The 15474-nt window shown below is 45.2% G+C and overlaps 2 protein-coding genes across 5 annotated transcripts in view; both read left to right on the forward strand.

The window, feature by feature from the left end:
- The first annotated feature begins 31 nt into the window (after positions 1 to 31).
- Positions 32 to 6333, forward strand: UQCRQ (ubiquinol-cytochrome c reductase complex III subunit VII). 2 transcript variants are annotated; one of them, XM_070950474.1, is made up of 3 exons: positions 32 to 146; positions 2746 to 2910; positions 6123 to 6333. In XM_070950474.1, the coding sequence occupies exons 2-3, from the start codon at positions 2760 to 2762 to the stop codon at positions 6215 to 6217; spliced, it is 246 nt and encodes an 81-aa protein (XP_070806575.1). In that variant the 5' UTR covers positions 32 to 146; positions 2746 to 2759; the 3' UTR covers positions 6218 to 6333. The 2 variants fall into 2 exon arrangements, with proteins under 2 accessions (XP_070806575.1, XP_070806576.1); XM_070950475.1 differs by having other exon boundaries at positions 2751 to 2910.
- Positions 6334 to 8733: 2400 nt separating this feature from the next.
- PACS1 (phosphofurin acidic cluster sorting protein 1) overlaps positions 8734 to 15474 on the forward strand; it is a 57116-nt gene continuing 50375 nt past the window's right edge. For all 3 annotated transcript variants that reach the window (XM_070950712.1, XM_070950714.1, XM_070950713.1), the window contains exon 1: positions 8734 to 9107. In XM_070950712.1, the coding sequence (XP_070806813.1) occupies positions 8734 to 9107 (374 nt within the window). The remainder of the gene's footprint in view (positions 9108 to 15474) is intronic.

Raw genomic sequence — 15474 nt, forward strand, 5'->3', positions numbered from 1 at the left:
TTTCCTCTAGGCGGAAGTGACGTCAAAAAAAACCCACCCCCAAACCGGAAGCGGAAGAGAAGGGCGGTTGAAGCTGGAGGAGAAAAGGGTGACTTATCCACGCAGGATCGTCTGGACGAGTTCACGCGTGTCGGGCATTTTTTAAGGTTAAATTCTTTTTTATTTTTTTAAAGTCTTGAGTAGAGTTGTTCCGTGTTCTTTTTGCAGGAGCTCCCTCCCCTTCCTTCCTTTGGGTTTTTTTTTTTGGGGGGGGACCTCCACAACAACCCTGCGAGGTAGGCCAGCCTGAGCCCAAAGTCCTACCAGGGATCGTCTTATAGACGTGCATTCAGATTTATTGGGCCAAATCTCCCATGCAGAAGCACTCAAGTGTGGTTTCCTGCTTGAGGATGGGGGGGAATGTTGGACTAGAATATGGGAGAACAGTGTTGGAAGGGACCCTGGAGGTCATCTAGTCCACCCCCCCTTGCTCAAGCAGGAGACCCTATATACCGTTGCAGACAAATGGTTCTCCAGTCTCTTCTTAAAAACCCCCAGTGATGGAGGGAGGGAGGGAAGAAGGAAGGAAGGAAAAAATAGCAAAATGACAGAGTCGGAAGGGACCCTGGAGGTCATCTAGTCCACCCCCCTTGCTCTAGCAGGAGACCCTATATACCGTTGCAGACAAATGGTTCTCCGGTCTCTTCTTAAAAACCTCCCAATAATGGAGCACCCACAACTTCTGGTGGCGAGTAGTTCCACTGGCTAATTGTCCTAACCGTTAGGAAGTTTCTCCTTCATTCCAGGTTGCTTCTCTCTCTCTCCTTGATGAGTTTCCATCCGTTGCTTCTTGTCCTGCCTTCAGGGGCTTTTGGAGAATAGGTTGACCCCCCCCCCAAAAGTGTATTAAGAGCCTTGGTGGTGCAGTGGACTAAGTACTGTTATGTAGCACTTAGCTGCCAGCTGCCTGCAATTAGTGCGAGTTCAAATCTCACCAGGCTCAAGGTTGACTCATCCTTCCATGCTTCCGAGGTAGGTAAATTGAGGACCCGGATTGTGGGGGCAATAAGCTGACTTTGTAGAAACACCGCTTATGGGGGGCCAAAAGCCCTAATAAGCAGGTATATACAAAAAGAATGAAGGCTATTGCTATAATGCATTGTAAGCTGCCCTGAGTCTTCGGAGAAGGGTGGCATATAAATAGAAATAATAAATAAATAAATAAATAAATAAATAAATAAATAAATAAATAAATAAATAAATAAATAAATAAATAAATAAATAAATAAATAAATAAATAAATAAATAAATAAATAAATAAATAAATAAATAAATAAATAAATAATCAATCAATCAATCAATCAATCAATCATCTTTGGGGCAGCCCCTCAAATATTGGAACACTGCTATCATGTCACCCCTAATCCTTTTCTTCTCTAGACTAGAATGTTTACGTGTGAATGCATTCATGTCGGTCTTGATTCGTGGTGATTATCTGGACAAGCTCATGACATTTTCTTGGCAACATTTTCGGAAGTGGGTTTGTCCTTATTTCCTCCTTCCTAGGGACCGGTCCAAAGTCAGCCTAACTGGCTTCGTACCTAAGACAGGCGGGGTTAGACTAGATGACCTACAAGCTCCCTTCCAACTCTGTTAATCTGTTATTCCCCCAGTGCCTTTAAGCTGGTTCTCCGACCTCACAACAACGTGCTTATTTTTACAAATACGGTGGTTCAGTGGCTAAGACGCTGAGCTTTTGTCGATCGAAAGGTCGGCAGTTCAGCAGTTCGAATCCCTGGTGCCGCGTGACGGGGTGAGCTCCCGTGACTTGTCCCAGCTTCTGCCAACCTAGCAGTTCGAAAGCAGGTAAAAAATGCAAGTAGAAAAACAGGGACCACCTTTGGTGGGAAAGGAACAGCGTTCCGTGCGCCTTTGGCGTTGAGTCATGCCGGCCACATGACCACGGAGATGTCTTCAGACAGCGCTGGCTCTTCGGCTTTGAAACGGAGGTGAGCACCGCCCCCTAGAGTCGGGAACGACTAACACATATGTGTGAGGGGAACCTTTACCTTTACCTTTTAGTGGCGAAAATTGTGGAAACCTTTTGGGAAAAGTGTATTTTTGAGGTTTGATGGCTAATAACACCACTTTTTGGGGGGAGTTTCAACATAATCCTATTCCACTGCTGGAATAGCCCAGACCTTCACCCAATTGAAAATCTAGGGAGCCGACAAAAGAAACTGGTTAGTCAGAAGCGACCCAGCAATAAAACCCAGTTAATAGAAGCCGTCATTCCATCTTGGTTTCACATGATAGCAGCTGCAGAACTAAAAGACTTGGTTCGCTCCATGGGAAGACATTGTAAGGCCGTAATTCATGCTAAAAGGTTACCCAACAAAGTATTAACTGACATGGGGATCATTTTTGTATATCTCGTTTTTTTCTATGGTGATAATTTTTGTATATCTCATTTTTTCTGCATGTTTCACTTTTCTTCTTTATACTGTAACTGCTATTCTAACAGCAAATCCTTCATAAAAGTTACTGCCTTACATTCTTGATTAAATTATTTTTCCATTGATATATAATTTTATATATATCAATATAAAAAAAGTGGTGTTATTAGCTAGTTTTTAGAAAATACACTTTTCCCAAAAAGGTTTCCACAATTTTGGCCACTACTATAGGTAACCGTCCTGACCGTTTCCTTTATTGATTAAAATTTATGCTGTCCTCTTTTTTTTTTTTTCTTTTTGTTTTTCGCAGAGCAGTCGGCCAAGATGGGGAAACAATTTGGAAACCTGATGAAAACGAGGCACGTCGTCAGCTACTACCTGTCTCCGTTTGAACAGAAAATGTTCCCCAACATCTCACACAGGATGGTAAACACGTGGAGACGATTTAGCTCCTCGTTCTTCAGGGTGACACCTCGTAAGTGGAGAGAGAGCAGGAGAGGTTTTGCTCTATAAATCTTTACTCGCCCAGTTTCCCCACCCTTGAGGAGTGGCGGCTTAGGTTTCTGAAATTACAGGTAGACCTCGACGTACGGCCACAATGGAACCCAAAATTCCTGTCGATAAGCGAGGCGGTGAAGTGAGCTTTGCCCCCGTTTTACAACCTTCCTTGCCACACTGTGTGCAGTTGTTAAAGTTAAGTAACCTGATATACCGTATTTTTCAGATACGGTAAAAGACGCAGCTTAGTTTTGGGGGAGTGGATAGAATGGAATAGAAATAGAATAGAATTATGGAATAGAATAGAATAGAATTATGGAATGGAATTGAATTATGGAATAGAATAGAATAGAATAGAATAGAATAGAATAGAATAGAATAGAATAGAATAGAATAGAATAGAATAGAATAGAATAGAATAGAATAGAATTATGGAATGGAATGGAATGGAATAGAATAGAATAGAATAGAATAGAATAGAATAGAATAGAATAGAATTATGGAATGGAATAGGATAGAATAGAATAGAATAGAATAGAATAGAATAGAATAGAATAGAATTATGGAATAGAATAGAATAGAACAGAATAGAATAGAATAGAATTATGGAATAGAATAGAATAGAATTATGGAATGGAATAGAATAGAATAGAATAGAATAGAATAGAATAGAATTATGGAATAGAATAGAATTATGGAATGGAATGGAATGGAATAGAGTAGAATAGAATAGCATTATGGAATGGAATGGAATGGAATGGAATGGAATGGAATGGAATAGAATAGAATAGAATAGAATAGAATAGAATTTTAGAGAAGAGAAGAGAAGAGAGAATATAGAGCTGGAAGGGGCCTTGGAGGTCCTCTAGTCCAGCCCTCTGCTCACGCAGGAGAACCTTTCCTATACCATTTCAGACAAGTGACTGTCCAGTCTCTTCTTTAAAACCTCCAGTGTTGGAGCGCTCGCGATTTCTGGTGGCCAGCTGTTCCACTGGTTAATTGTCCTCACCGTCGGGAAGTTTCTCCTTAATTCCAGGTTCCTTCTCTCCTTGTTTAGTTTCCATCCATTCCTTCTTGTCCTGCCTTCTGGCGCTTTGTAGAATAATTTGACCCTCCCCCCAGACCCCCACCCCCCGCTCTTCTTTGTGGCAGCCCCTCAAATCCTGGAATACCGCTATCCCGTCGCCCCTAATTCTTCTTTTCTTTAGACTAACCTGACCCAAATCCTGCAGCCGTTCTTCGTACGGTTTAGCCTCCAGGCCTTTTGATCCTCTTAGCTGCTGTTCTCTGAACTGTTGTTTGTTTTCCCAAAGTCTCAACTTCCGAATTCGTGTTATTTATTTAGAAAAGTTTCCGATGGAAAGCTCAAGGTGGCGCACGCGAGCAGCACAAAAATCCGTCATTATTTTTTTATAATTCTCATTTTTAAAAGCTTTATGCGTGGCCCTCCTTAATCCCTGGCAACTTGATAAAAAAAATTAAAAAAACAGCAAGGAGAACGAAGCGCGGAAGCCGTTCGATGAATAAAACACATCGTTGAAATATGAATTCACCGGGCTTAGGCAAGCGTGCAAAAAATAGCAGCTGGGGCCGCTTTGGCAGCTAAGCTGGTTGCGTCTTCTCCGCCTCTGTTCTCCATCGCTTTATTGCAAAGATCGTCTAGTTTAAGGATTAGTGGGGTTTTTTTTGTCTTGCCGATCATACTGGCCGTCAAGGATTTGTGTACGGCACTTCGAATGCGTTCAGAGAGCTCCGGAGGCGATTACTGTAATCCCTACATTTATAACCTGCGTTAAGAGCGCATTGATATCGTTTTGATTAGCACAATCCGGGCCTCAGCGAGGGGGGGGGATTCAATTTTGGAAATTGCCACTGAGACACGATCCGAAGGTGCGTTTTTTCATTGAAATTGGGGTTTCTTGTTTTCTTTTGAAGACATTTCGCTTCTCATCCGAGAAGCTTCTTCAGCTCTGACCGGATGGAGGGGAAGGGGAGGATTGATCTTCCTTGTAGGCAGCTGGTCATTTGCATCCTTTTTTAGAGGGTCGTTGAGGCCACTTGGAGGTTTACCTGTGTCCTCCAAGTGGTGCAAACGGTGAGGAAGCCTTCTTGGAACTGCTGAAGGGACTGTTGTAGACTGGAGAGAGATGGTGTACATTGGGGAAACAAAACAGCCACTTCACAAACGCATGGCACAACATAACAGAACAAACCCATCAAATAAGATTCAGCAGCCCATCTGCATTTCAAAGACAAAGGCCACTCTTTTGAGACAGCAAAGTCCACGTTTTGGACAAAGGACCACTGGTTTGAGAGAGGGGTCCAAGAGGTCATCTAGGTCCAAATTGAACAGCCCTCCCTCAACAAAGGCACACGACATTATCTATTTCCTGTCTACAACACAATCCTTTCAGCAGTTCCAAGAAGGCTCCCCACCCTATTTGCACCTCTCAGGTGACTTTTAAGGACACAGATAAATCTCCAAGTGGCCTCAACGACCCTCTAAAAAGGATGCAAATGACCAGCTGTCTGCAAGGAAGATCAACCCTTCCATTCTCCGCCATCCAGTCAGAGCTGAAGAAGCTTCTCGGATGAGAAGCGAAACGTCTTCAAAAGAAAAAACCCAAGAAAGGCCAGGATGACTGAGAATCTCTACAAACATTTAGACACAAAGCGAAGAGAACACTCGAAGCCGTGGGGGAAATTACGCAGGCGGTCTTGGATTTACAACAGTCCCATTTAGTGACCGTTCAGAGTTACGGCATCAGTGAAAAAAAAGAGACTTGACCAATTTTCACCCTTCCGACCATTGCATCGTCACGATGGTCATAGGATCAAAATTCAGGCGCTTGGCAACTGACTCATATTTACGACTGTCGCAGTGTCCCGGGGTTACGCGATCCCCTTTTTTGCGACCGAAGTGAAGCCAGATTCACTTAACCGCTGTGTGACTGACTTAAATAGCTCCAGTGATTCACTTCGTAACCGTGGCAAGAAAGGTCGTAAGATGGGTACAAGATTCAACTGAACAAATGTCTCGCTTAGCGACGGAAATCCGGGGCTCAAGGATGGTCGTAAGTCGAGGATTACCTATATTACCTATAAAAAAGTTGGAGAAATTGGTCCCTTCAAAGTTGGATATGCAACTCTAAACTTTCCTTCTGTTTTGTGTGTGTGTTTTTTTTAAAGAATTTGTCATTGCGTACATGGTTTATTCCTGGGGAAACAGCTACAATAAAAAATTGAAGAGGAAGAACCCGGCTGACTACGAAAACGACGTGTAAGAAGATTCACGGGGAGAAAATTTCTTTCCAGCTTTTTTCCTCCCCTCTCGGTTCCGAAGATACGACGCGTCGTTGTAAGAACACTGGGATCCAATAAACCTCTTTTGTGTTCCTTCCTCAGGTGTGCATCTTTTAAAGCTTTGTCCAGCTTCGAAAAAAAATAAATATATCATTGTGAGCTGAACCAAACCTTCCTTTCCTTGCAGCACCAAAATTTAAATTATTCCATCAATAAAGAGTATTTGTAGCTCAGGGTTGAAACAGTACCACTGATGAGGTTAGCTAGTTGGGTCATGAAATGTCTCCCAAGAAAACCTCCAAGCTCAGAGAGCACCCAGGACCCCACAATTCTCCTCCTCCTTCCCCCTTCTAGCACTGATGATGTTAGCTAGTTGGGTCATGAAACATTTTTAGTTTTTTTTTAGTTTTTTAGCTTTTAAATTATCACTGGGTTTTAATTCGAATTGTTTTGAATTTGGGCCAGTTATGTCATTCTTTTAATAATTTTAAATTTTGTATTGGTATGTGTTTTAGTTCTGGCTGTGCACCGCCCTGAGTCCACTAGGAGAAGGGCAGTATACAAATTGAATAAAATAAATAAATAAAATAAATCTGCAAGAAAACCACCAAGCTCAGAGAGCATCAGACCCCACAGTTCTCCTCTTCCTCTTCCTCCTCCCTCCTTCAGCACTGATGAGGTTAGCTAGTTGGGTCATGAAACGTCTCCAAGAAAACCACCAAGCTCAGAGTACCAAAAGTACCCAGAGAGCTGAAGCATTTTAACTTTTCGACTTTTCACCCCCACCCATCCCTTGCCTTGCTTGAAAAATGATTGGCAGGATGGTCCTTTACCGCTCTTCTCTACAAATTAAGATTTTTTAAAAACCTTAGGTAGGAAATATATTTAACAAAGAAATAAATTAGAGGCTCCTTCCCCCACTTCAATTTCACCCCAGGAGAAATGGGCCAACTTGCTTGTTGGGGAAACGAGGCAGAAGATGTTTGGTGTCTGTGAGTCGTCGTGCCCCCACCTCCACTTTTTGGTCTGTGCATGTATGTTTTAAAAAACCCCATGGGGGGGGAAGTGTATGTCTGAGTGTGTCTGTGGATTTATGTAAAAAAAATATTTTCCCCCACTGTTTGGAAAAAATGAGGCCTAAAAAGAATAATAAAGCTGGGGAGATGGATCTATCTATAGTTCTATCTATTCCTTTCTTCTTTTCTGCCTTCCTTCTGTATCTGTCCATTTATCTCTTCGTTCTTTCCTGCCTTCTGTATATCTATCCATCCATCCATTCACCCATCCATCCATCTAATCTCTCTGTTTCTATCCTCTCCATCCATTTCTTTCTATCTATCTAATCTATTTTCCTATCCATCCATCCATCCACTCACCCACCCACCCGTCTGTCTGTGTCTGTCTGTCTATCTAATTATTTTCCTGCATCCATCCATTCACTCACCCACCCACCCACCCATCCATCTAATCTCTTTGTTTCTATCTATCCTCTCCATCCATTTCTATCTATCTATATCTATCTATCTATCTATCTATCTATCTATCTAATCTGTTTCCATCCATCCATTTAATCTCTCTCTGTTTCTATCTATCCATCCATCCATATCTATCTTATCTATCTATCTATCTAATCTTTCTATCTATCCATCCATCTAATTATCCATCCATCTAATCTCTGTTTCCATCCATCCATTTAATCTCTCTGTTTCTATCTATCCATCCATATCTATCTTATCTATCTATCTATCTATCTATCTATCTATCTATCTATCTATCTAATCTTTCTATCTATCCATCCATCCATCCATACATCTAATTATCCATCCATCTAATCTCTCTGTTTCCATCCATCCATTTAATTTCTCTGTTTCTATCCATCCATTTAATTTCTCTGTTTCTATCTATCCATCCATTCCATCCATCCAATTATCTGTCATCTTCTTTATCATCTCTCTATCCATCCATCCATCCATCTATCCATTTCTATCCCTTTCTTCTTTCTATCCATCCATCCATCCATCCTCCGTCATCTATCCATCTCCACGAAACCGTAACTCTCCCCCCCCCCCCCGCCACCTCTCTCTAAGCGTCGGACGCAAAGGAGAACCACTCAGGCGGAGAGGCGGATCAAGCAGGAGAATCCGCCCTCGTGGGCGGGGATTTAAACAGCAACAACAATAACAACAACGAAAAAGAAGATGACGGGCATCCGGGGCTGGACCAATCGTCGCCGAGCGGGGGGGTGGGCGGTGAAGAAGAGAAGCTCCGCCTTTAGGGTGTTTTTTTTTTTTTTTAATTTCTTCTGCTCCTCTCTGCCCCGCCCACTAGCGGGTGTGTGTGGAAGCGACGCCTGGCGTGCGTGCGTGCGTGCGTGCGTGTGGGCGGGGCGCGTCGGGAGAAGGGGCGGGCTTTTCTGCGGGTCCGCGCGCCCGTCTGTCAGTCCAGCCGCGGCGCGGCTGAGGGAAAGGCGGAGGGTCCCGCGCGCGCGGCGGGCGCCATGGCGGAGCGAGGGGCGTCGGTGCTGGGCGGCCCCCGGGGCTCCGCGGCCGGCCCTTCGCTGCTCCAGCCGGCGCCTTGCGCCCCGGCTTCGGCTCCGCAGCCTTCGGCGGGGTCCCCGGCGCTAACCGGGACGGCTCAGCTGCTGGCCCCGCCGGCGGTGCCTCCGCCGCTGCCGCAGCCCTCGGCGTCGCCGCCGCCCCCGCAGCCCTCGGCGGGCCTGGGGGCTTCTTCGGCTCCCGGAGGAGGAGGAGGAGGAGGAGGGGCGCCCCCTCCTCAGGCCCCGCCGGGCTCGACGGCCGGGGGTCGCCCGGTGCAGATGAACCTCTACGCCACCTGGGAGGTGGACCGGAGCTCCCCCAGCTGCGTGCCCAGGTGAGCGGCTCGGGGGTTTGGGTGGGGAGGGAGGGTCAGTTCCCATCCTCCCCAGCTGTTGAAAGAAGGCTGGGATTGTAAACTCACCTCCCATCATCCTCAGCTCTTGAGAGACCCCCTGGGGTAGGGAACCCACTTCCCATCATCCCCAGCTCCAGAGGAGTCCCATCATCCGCAGCTCCAGAGGAGTCCCATCATCCCCAGCTGTTGAAAGAAGGCTGGGATTGTAAACTCACCTCCCATCATCCCCAGCTCTTGAGAGACCCCTGGGGTGGGGAACCCACTTCCCATCATCCCCAGCTCCAGAGGAGTCCCATCATCTGCAGCTGTTGAAAGAAGGCTGGGATTGTAAACTCACCTCCCATCATCCTCAGCTCTTGAGAGACCCCCTGGGGTGGGGAACCCACTTCCCATCATCCCCAGCTCCAGAGGAGTCCCATCATCCCCAGCTCCAGAGGAGTCCCATCAACCCCAGCTGTTGAAAGAAGGCTGGGATTGTAAACTCACCTCCCATCATCCCCAGCTCTTGAGAGACCCCTGGGGTGGGGAACCCACTTCCCATCATCCCCAGCTCCAGAGGAGTCCCATCATCTGCAGCTGTTGAAAGAAGGCTGGGATTGTAAACTCACCTCCCATCATCCTCAGCTCTTGAGAGACCCCTGGGGTGGGGAACCCACGTCCCATCATTCCCAGCTCCAGAGGAGTCCCATCATCCGCAGCTGTTAAAGAGAACTCGGGTGGGGGCCCACTTCCCATCATCCCCAGCTCCAGAGGAGTCCCATCATCCCCAGCTGTTGAAATAAGGCTGGGATTGTAAACTCACCTCCCATCATCCTCAGCTCTTGAGAGACCCCTGGGGTGGGGGCCAACCTCCTATTATCCCCAGCTCCAGAGGACTTCTGGGGAGGGGGGGCCACCTCCCATCATCCCCAGCTGTTTAAAGAACACTTGATGGCAGCTTACTTCCCATCATCCCCAGCTGTTGAGAGACCCCTGGGGTGGGGGCCCACCTCCCATCACCCCCAGCTACCAAAACATCCCACCTCCCGGGATGGGAACCCATCTTCCCCAGCCACTCTGCTCTCCTCATCCCCAGCCACCCAAAGACTTCCCTGGGGGGTGGGGGGGGGTTCCTACCTCCCATCATCCCCAACCACCGAAAGAACCCTAGGATGGTAACCCACCTCCCATCATCTCCCTCTGCCAAAAGACCCTTGGGCTGATGGACTTCTTCCCATCATCCCCAGCCACCTGGGAAAAAAAGCACCACCTCTTAATGGCCTATTTCTTTCTAGGAAAAGCCCCCACCCCCTTCATAGTCCCTCCCTCTTCCCTTGGCAACCCCCATCTAAAGGAGTCGGATGGGGAGTGGTCCAGTTGATTAGCCCCTCCCCCTCTGCTTTGAAGTGGACATCCCATAAATTTGGGAGGAGGGGGGGAGAGAAGAGGAGTGTAGGAAGATTTGAAAGGGGTGTTGATGATGGACAGGTGAAACATGGGTTTTTTTTTCTACGTCTGGATACGGTACAGTAACCGAAGGGACCTTGGAGGTCATCTAGTCCAGCCCTCTGCTCACACAGGAGATCTGTACTAGGGATTCGAACCACTGAACTGCCGACCTTTCTGATCGACAAAGCTCGGTGTCTTAGCCCCTGAGCCATGGTGGGACAGATCTTGTGGCTTGAGAAGAAGGCTTGTCATTCTTCCACTGTGTGGACGGCTCGGCCGTTTTGCAGTCATTGGTGGGGAAGCTGGCTTGTGAATTCATTAGAGCCAGGTGGTCCTCATCTTACAACCCTTTGCCTTAGGCTCCGAAGTTACAACAGCACTGGAAAAAAAAAAAGCGACATAGGACATAGTCCTCACGCTTACGGCTGTTGCGGCATCCTTGGACAATCCCGTGAGCCAAATTTGGGCACTTGGCAAAACTGACGCGTCTTTACGACGGTATTGCCGCGTCCCGGGATCGTTTCGCCAGGAATCAAACTCAATTCGAGGAATAGCCTTTTGATTCATTTAACATTTAGCGCTTAACTGGCCCCCAAAAAGCGGCAAAATTTATTTATTTATTTATTTACACAAATTTATATGCCGCCCTTCTCCCTAAGGACTCAGGGCGGCGAACACAGGTTAAAAACATACAATAATAAAAGGAAACGTAATTGAAACCGATTTAAAACAGCGAGAATAAATAATTAAATCCAGGAATCAGATTGGGCGAAACTCTCTTAGCGGAGGAAATTCTGAATTCCATTGTGGTCGTAAGCCGAGGACTACCTCCAATCTGGTCAGTGGTCTCCCCATGCTTATTGTAAGACCAATTGGGGTTACTCAAGAAGAACGTTGTCTTCTCGTCCCCCCCCCCAATCTCTCCCTCCTTCCCACAACATGATCTGAGTTACAGGTTGTTCAAACTTGAGGTGCATCGTACATCTCGGATACTACGCTGACGTTACCATATACTCCCTGAGTGCAAAGTTATTGTGTGCTCAATCCGCCACGTGGTTCCGGTGACGAGCACTTCCTCAGATTGAAGGGCCTCGGTGCCAACATGTTACTGAGAATTTCCTCTCTTGCTTTAAATCAACTTCCGACCAACATTGGCAGCTGGTGAAGCTACTTAGCCAATTTAACTAGTTTTGCTTGTTCCAATTTGAGGGTTCTTTTTGTCTTTTGTGCAAAAAAAAATAATAATCAGAAAATCTGGTTTTGGTAGAATGGTGCCTTTTCTAAATTTTTTTCAAGAGGCAACTGGATTTTGTGTTGTTTTTTTTTTCTTTTGAAGACATTTCGCTTCTCATCCGAGAAGCTTCTTCAGCTCTGACTGGATGGAGGGGAAGGGAAGGATTGATCTTCCTTGTAGACAGGTGGTCATTTGCATCCTTTTTTAGAGGGTCGTTGAGGCCACTTGGAGGTTTCTCTGTGTCCTCGGGGTCATCTGAGTGGTGCAAATGGGGTGGGGAGCCTTCTTGGAACTGCTGATGGGACTGTTGTAGACTGGAGAGAGATGGTGTACATTGGGGAAACAAAACAGCCACTTCACAAATGCATGGCACAACACAACAGAACAAACCCATCTGATAAGATTCAGCAACCCATCTGCATTTCAACTCTGACCGGATGGAGGAGAACGGAAGGATCTATACTCCTTGCAGACAGCTGGTCATTTGCATCCTTTGAGAAGGTCGTTGAGGTTTGAAACTTGGAGGTTTACCTGTGTTCTCAGGATCACCTGAGTGGTGCAAATGGTTCCTGTAGTCTGCAATTTTTTTTTCTGGAAATCCGTTCATACTCCCACCCCATTCAAAGGGTGCGTATCCCAGATCGCGTAGCTAAAAGTCTAAAAAACGGCGGACTACAGAAACCATTTGCCCCACTCAGGTGACCTCCGAGCACACAGAGAAACCTCCAAGTGGTCTCAACGACCCTCTAAAAAGGATGCAAACGACCAGCTGCCTGCAAGGAAGATCAATCCTTCCATTCCCCTCCATCCGATCAGAGCTGAAGAAGCTTCTTGGGACGAGAAGCGAAAAAAATAATAATATATAAAATGTGTTACAGAATGCAGAATCACAGAGTTCGAAGGGACCTCGGAGGTCTTCTAGTCCAACCCCCTGCTTAGGCAGGAAACCTTACACCGCTTCACCCAACCTCTTCTTAAAAGACGAGCTTTCCACCTCTGACCATCCCAGCATCCTCACCCGATCAAAATGTGGGTGCTTAGCAACCAGCTAAGCATTTACGACGGTCGCAGCATCCGTCACTATTTGCGACGGACTAGGTGGCTCAGTGGCTAAGACAAGCGAGCTCGTCGATCAGAAAAGTCGGCAGTTCGGCGGTTCGAATCCCTAGCACAGGTCGTCTGCATGATCAGGGGGTTGGACTAAATGACCTCCAAGGTCCCATCCAACTCAGTTACTGACTTTCCCAGCCGGCTTCCGACAAGGGGGGAAAGCCGGATTCGCTGAATCGACCACGTGATTCACTTAACAGCTGCTAAACGAGAACGGTCGTAAAAATCCGACTTAACCCACTGCCAGCAGCGGATATTCTGGGCCCCATCGTGGTCATAAGTTGAGGACTGCCTCTCTTTCTGTCGATGCAAAAGTAGCACAGCTTTTTCTCTCCCTATCGCAAAGAAGGAGGTTGATCTCTTAAGTGAAAGGAGAAATATTTCTCTGGATGGTTGATGGAGTTGAAAAAGATAATTTTTTAAATCCTTCAGCCAAATACCCCTTTCGACTTATCAAGAGTCCTGCTTCCTTGGTCAATATTCTTCCCGCTAACAAGCACACTTCCAAAGGCTTTCTAATATCGCCAGTGTTGCGTTATCAATGTTGTTGATTTCTCGCTTGTGTCTCCAGGGTGGCATTTCCCTATTTTTTTAACAACAAGGTCTGGGGCGGTTTATTAGATAATGTTTCTTTCTCTCTTTTTTTTTTTCTTCTTCCTTCCTTCCTGAAGCTCAGTTTCACTTGTGAAAAAGCTAATTTTACTTTTGATTTATTTATTATTATTATAATTTACTTGATTCATTAAACCTGAAACTCAAGTCAACTGAACATTCAAAAATGCATCACATATACCATTGACTGGTGCTAATGGTTGATACGGGATTATTATTATTCTTTTATTCATTAAACATGAAACCCAGTCCACTGAACATTGAAAAATGCATCACATATACCATTGACTGGTGCTAATGGTTGATACGGGTTGCTGCCAGCGTCCTAGGGATCAACCAAGGAGCTTCTTAAAATATGTGATATTATTATTATCTCCTTTATTCATTAAACCTGAAACTCAGCCAATTGAACATTGAAAAATGCGTCACAAATACCATTGACTGGTGCTAATGGTTGATATGTGTTGCTGCCAGCGTCCTAGGGATCAACCAAGTACCTTCTTAAGATGTACGATGTTCCGAGTAGCGCAGTTTTTTTGCGTGTGATTGCAAGAAGCTGCAATTTGTTGATGTATCTTATAAAATTCTTGGACATGGTACCGAGTGCCCCGATGACAATGGGTATCACTCTCACGTGTTTCACCCATAGCCGTGTAGTTTCGATGGCCAGGGCCGCGATATTTCGTGATTTTTTTTTCCCAGTTCTTTTTCTTCGACTCTGGCATCTCCTGGTACCGCGATGTCAATAAATTGTATGGTTCGGTTTTCGACAACTGTGATATCTGGCGTGTTGTGTTCCAAGTGACGATCCGTCTGTATTCGGAAGTCCCACAAGATCTTCACCTTCTCGTTTTCTATAACTTTTTCCACTTTATGTTCCCATGACTTTCTGGATATTTTTTGGATATTATTATTATTATTATTATTATTATTATTATTATTATTATTATTATTATTAGTTAATCTTTAGTAAGATTCACAGCCTTTGAGGCTGGTTAATAGCTCAGCAGCTCGAGTCCTGTTAAGGTATCGTCGGAGGATGTCAGCTGTTCCGAGTAATGTAGTTTTTTGTAGAGTCAAAATGTTCAAGTCCGGCAAATTTAGAATTTCTAAATAGCGGGGTAGCCCTTTGGGTATTGCTCCAAGGGCTCCAATTACAATTGGGACAACACACGATTATTATTACTACTACTTCTTCTTCTTCTTCTTCTTCTTCTTCTTCTTCTCCTTCTCCTTCTCCTTCTCCTTCTCCTTCTCCTTCTCCTCCTTCTCCTTCTCCTCCTCCTCCTCCTCCTCCTCCTCCTCCTCCTTCTCCTTCTCATTCTTCTTCTTCTTCTTATTATTATTATTATTATTATTATTATTATTATTATTATTATTATTATTATTTTGTCGGTCTGAAATGTCCACTCCATTTGAACTCAGGATCCTTGTTTGTTCACCAGAGGAAAGAAGAGCTTTTAACTACAGGACTGTATTTTCAAATAGCTTTTTGAAAGCAGGGAAGGTATAAATCTCCGGCAGACTTTAGCCGAAATCCATTTTAAGTGCAAGGCCTCTTCTTCCTTCAGGAAAATAAAAAAACAAATCTTGGACATTAGGACTCTATCATGTTTCCTCCTTCTAAATTTAGATTGGAGGGTGGGGAAAACATCCTGTATTTACAGTTTATATATATATATATATATATAAAATTCCTTACAGTTTCTGCCAGACCTTTTAATTGGCCAGCCACGTCGATTAGCATCAGGGGTTGTTTCTTAAGATGACCTTGGCCATTGCCAGCGTGTGACTTTTTAAAAAGTAAAATAAATCGGTTATTTGAACGTGTAACGTATATCCGTGGACAACGGATGTATCCTTGGTGAAGAACGGTAGACATGATTTTTGCAGTCAAAAGTGATCCTTATTATGAGACGGCCTATATATATCCGGGGTGGGCCGAGACTTCTTATCTCCTGC

This window comes from Pituophis catenifer, unplaced genomic scaffold (genome assembly GCF_029215685.1).
Source record: "Pituophis catenifer annectens isolate HBS135680 unplaced genomic scaffold, rPitCat1.0.hap2 SCAF_10, whole genome shotgun sequence".
In the NCBI taxonomy this organism is placed as follows: Eukaryota; Metazoa; Chordata; class Lepidosauria; order Squamata; family Colubridae; genus Pituophis; species Pituophis catenifer.

Coding starts and splice junctions, on each gene's coding strand:
- UQCRQ (XM_070950474.1), top strand. CDS start 2,760: ATGGGGAAACAATTTGGAAACCTGATGAAAACGAGGCACGTCGTCAGC. Junction 2,911..6,122: donor GTTCTTCAGGGTGACACCTC/GTAAGTGGAGAG, acceptor TTTTTTTTAAAG/AATTTGTCATTGCGTACATG.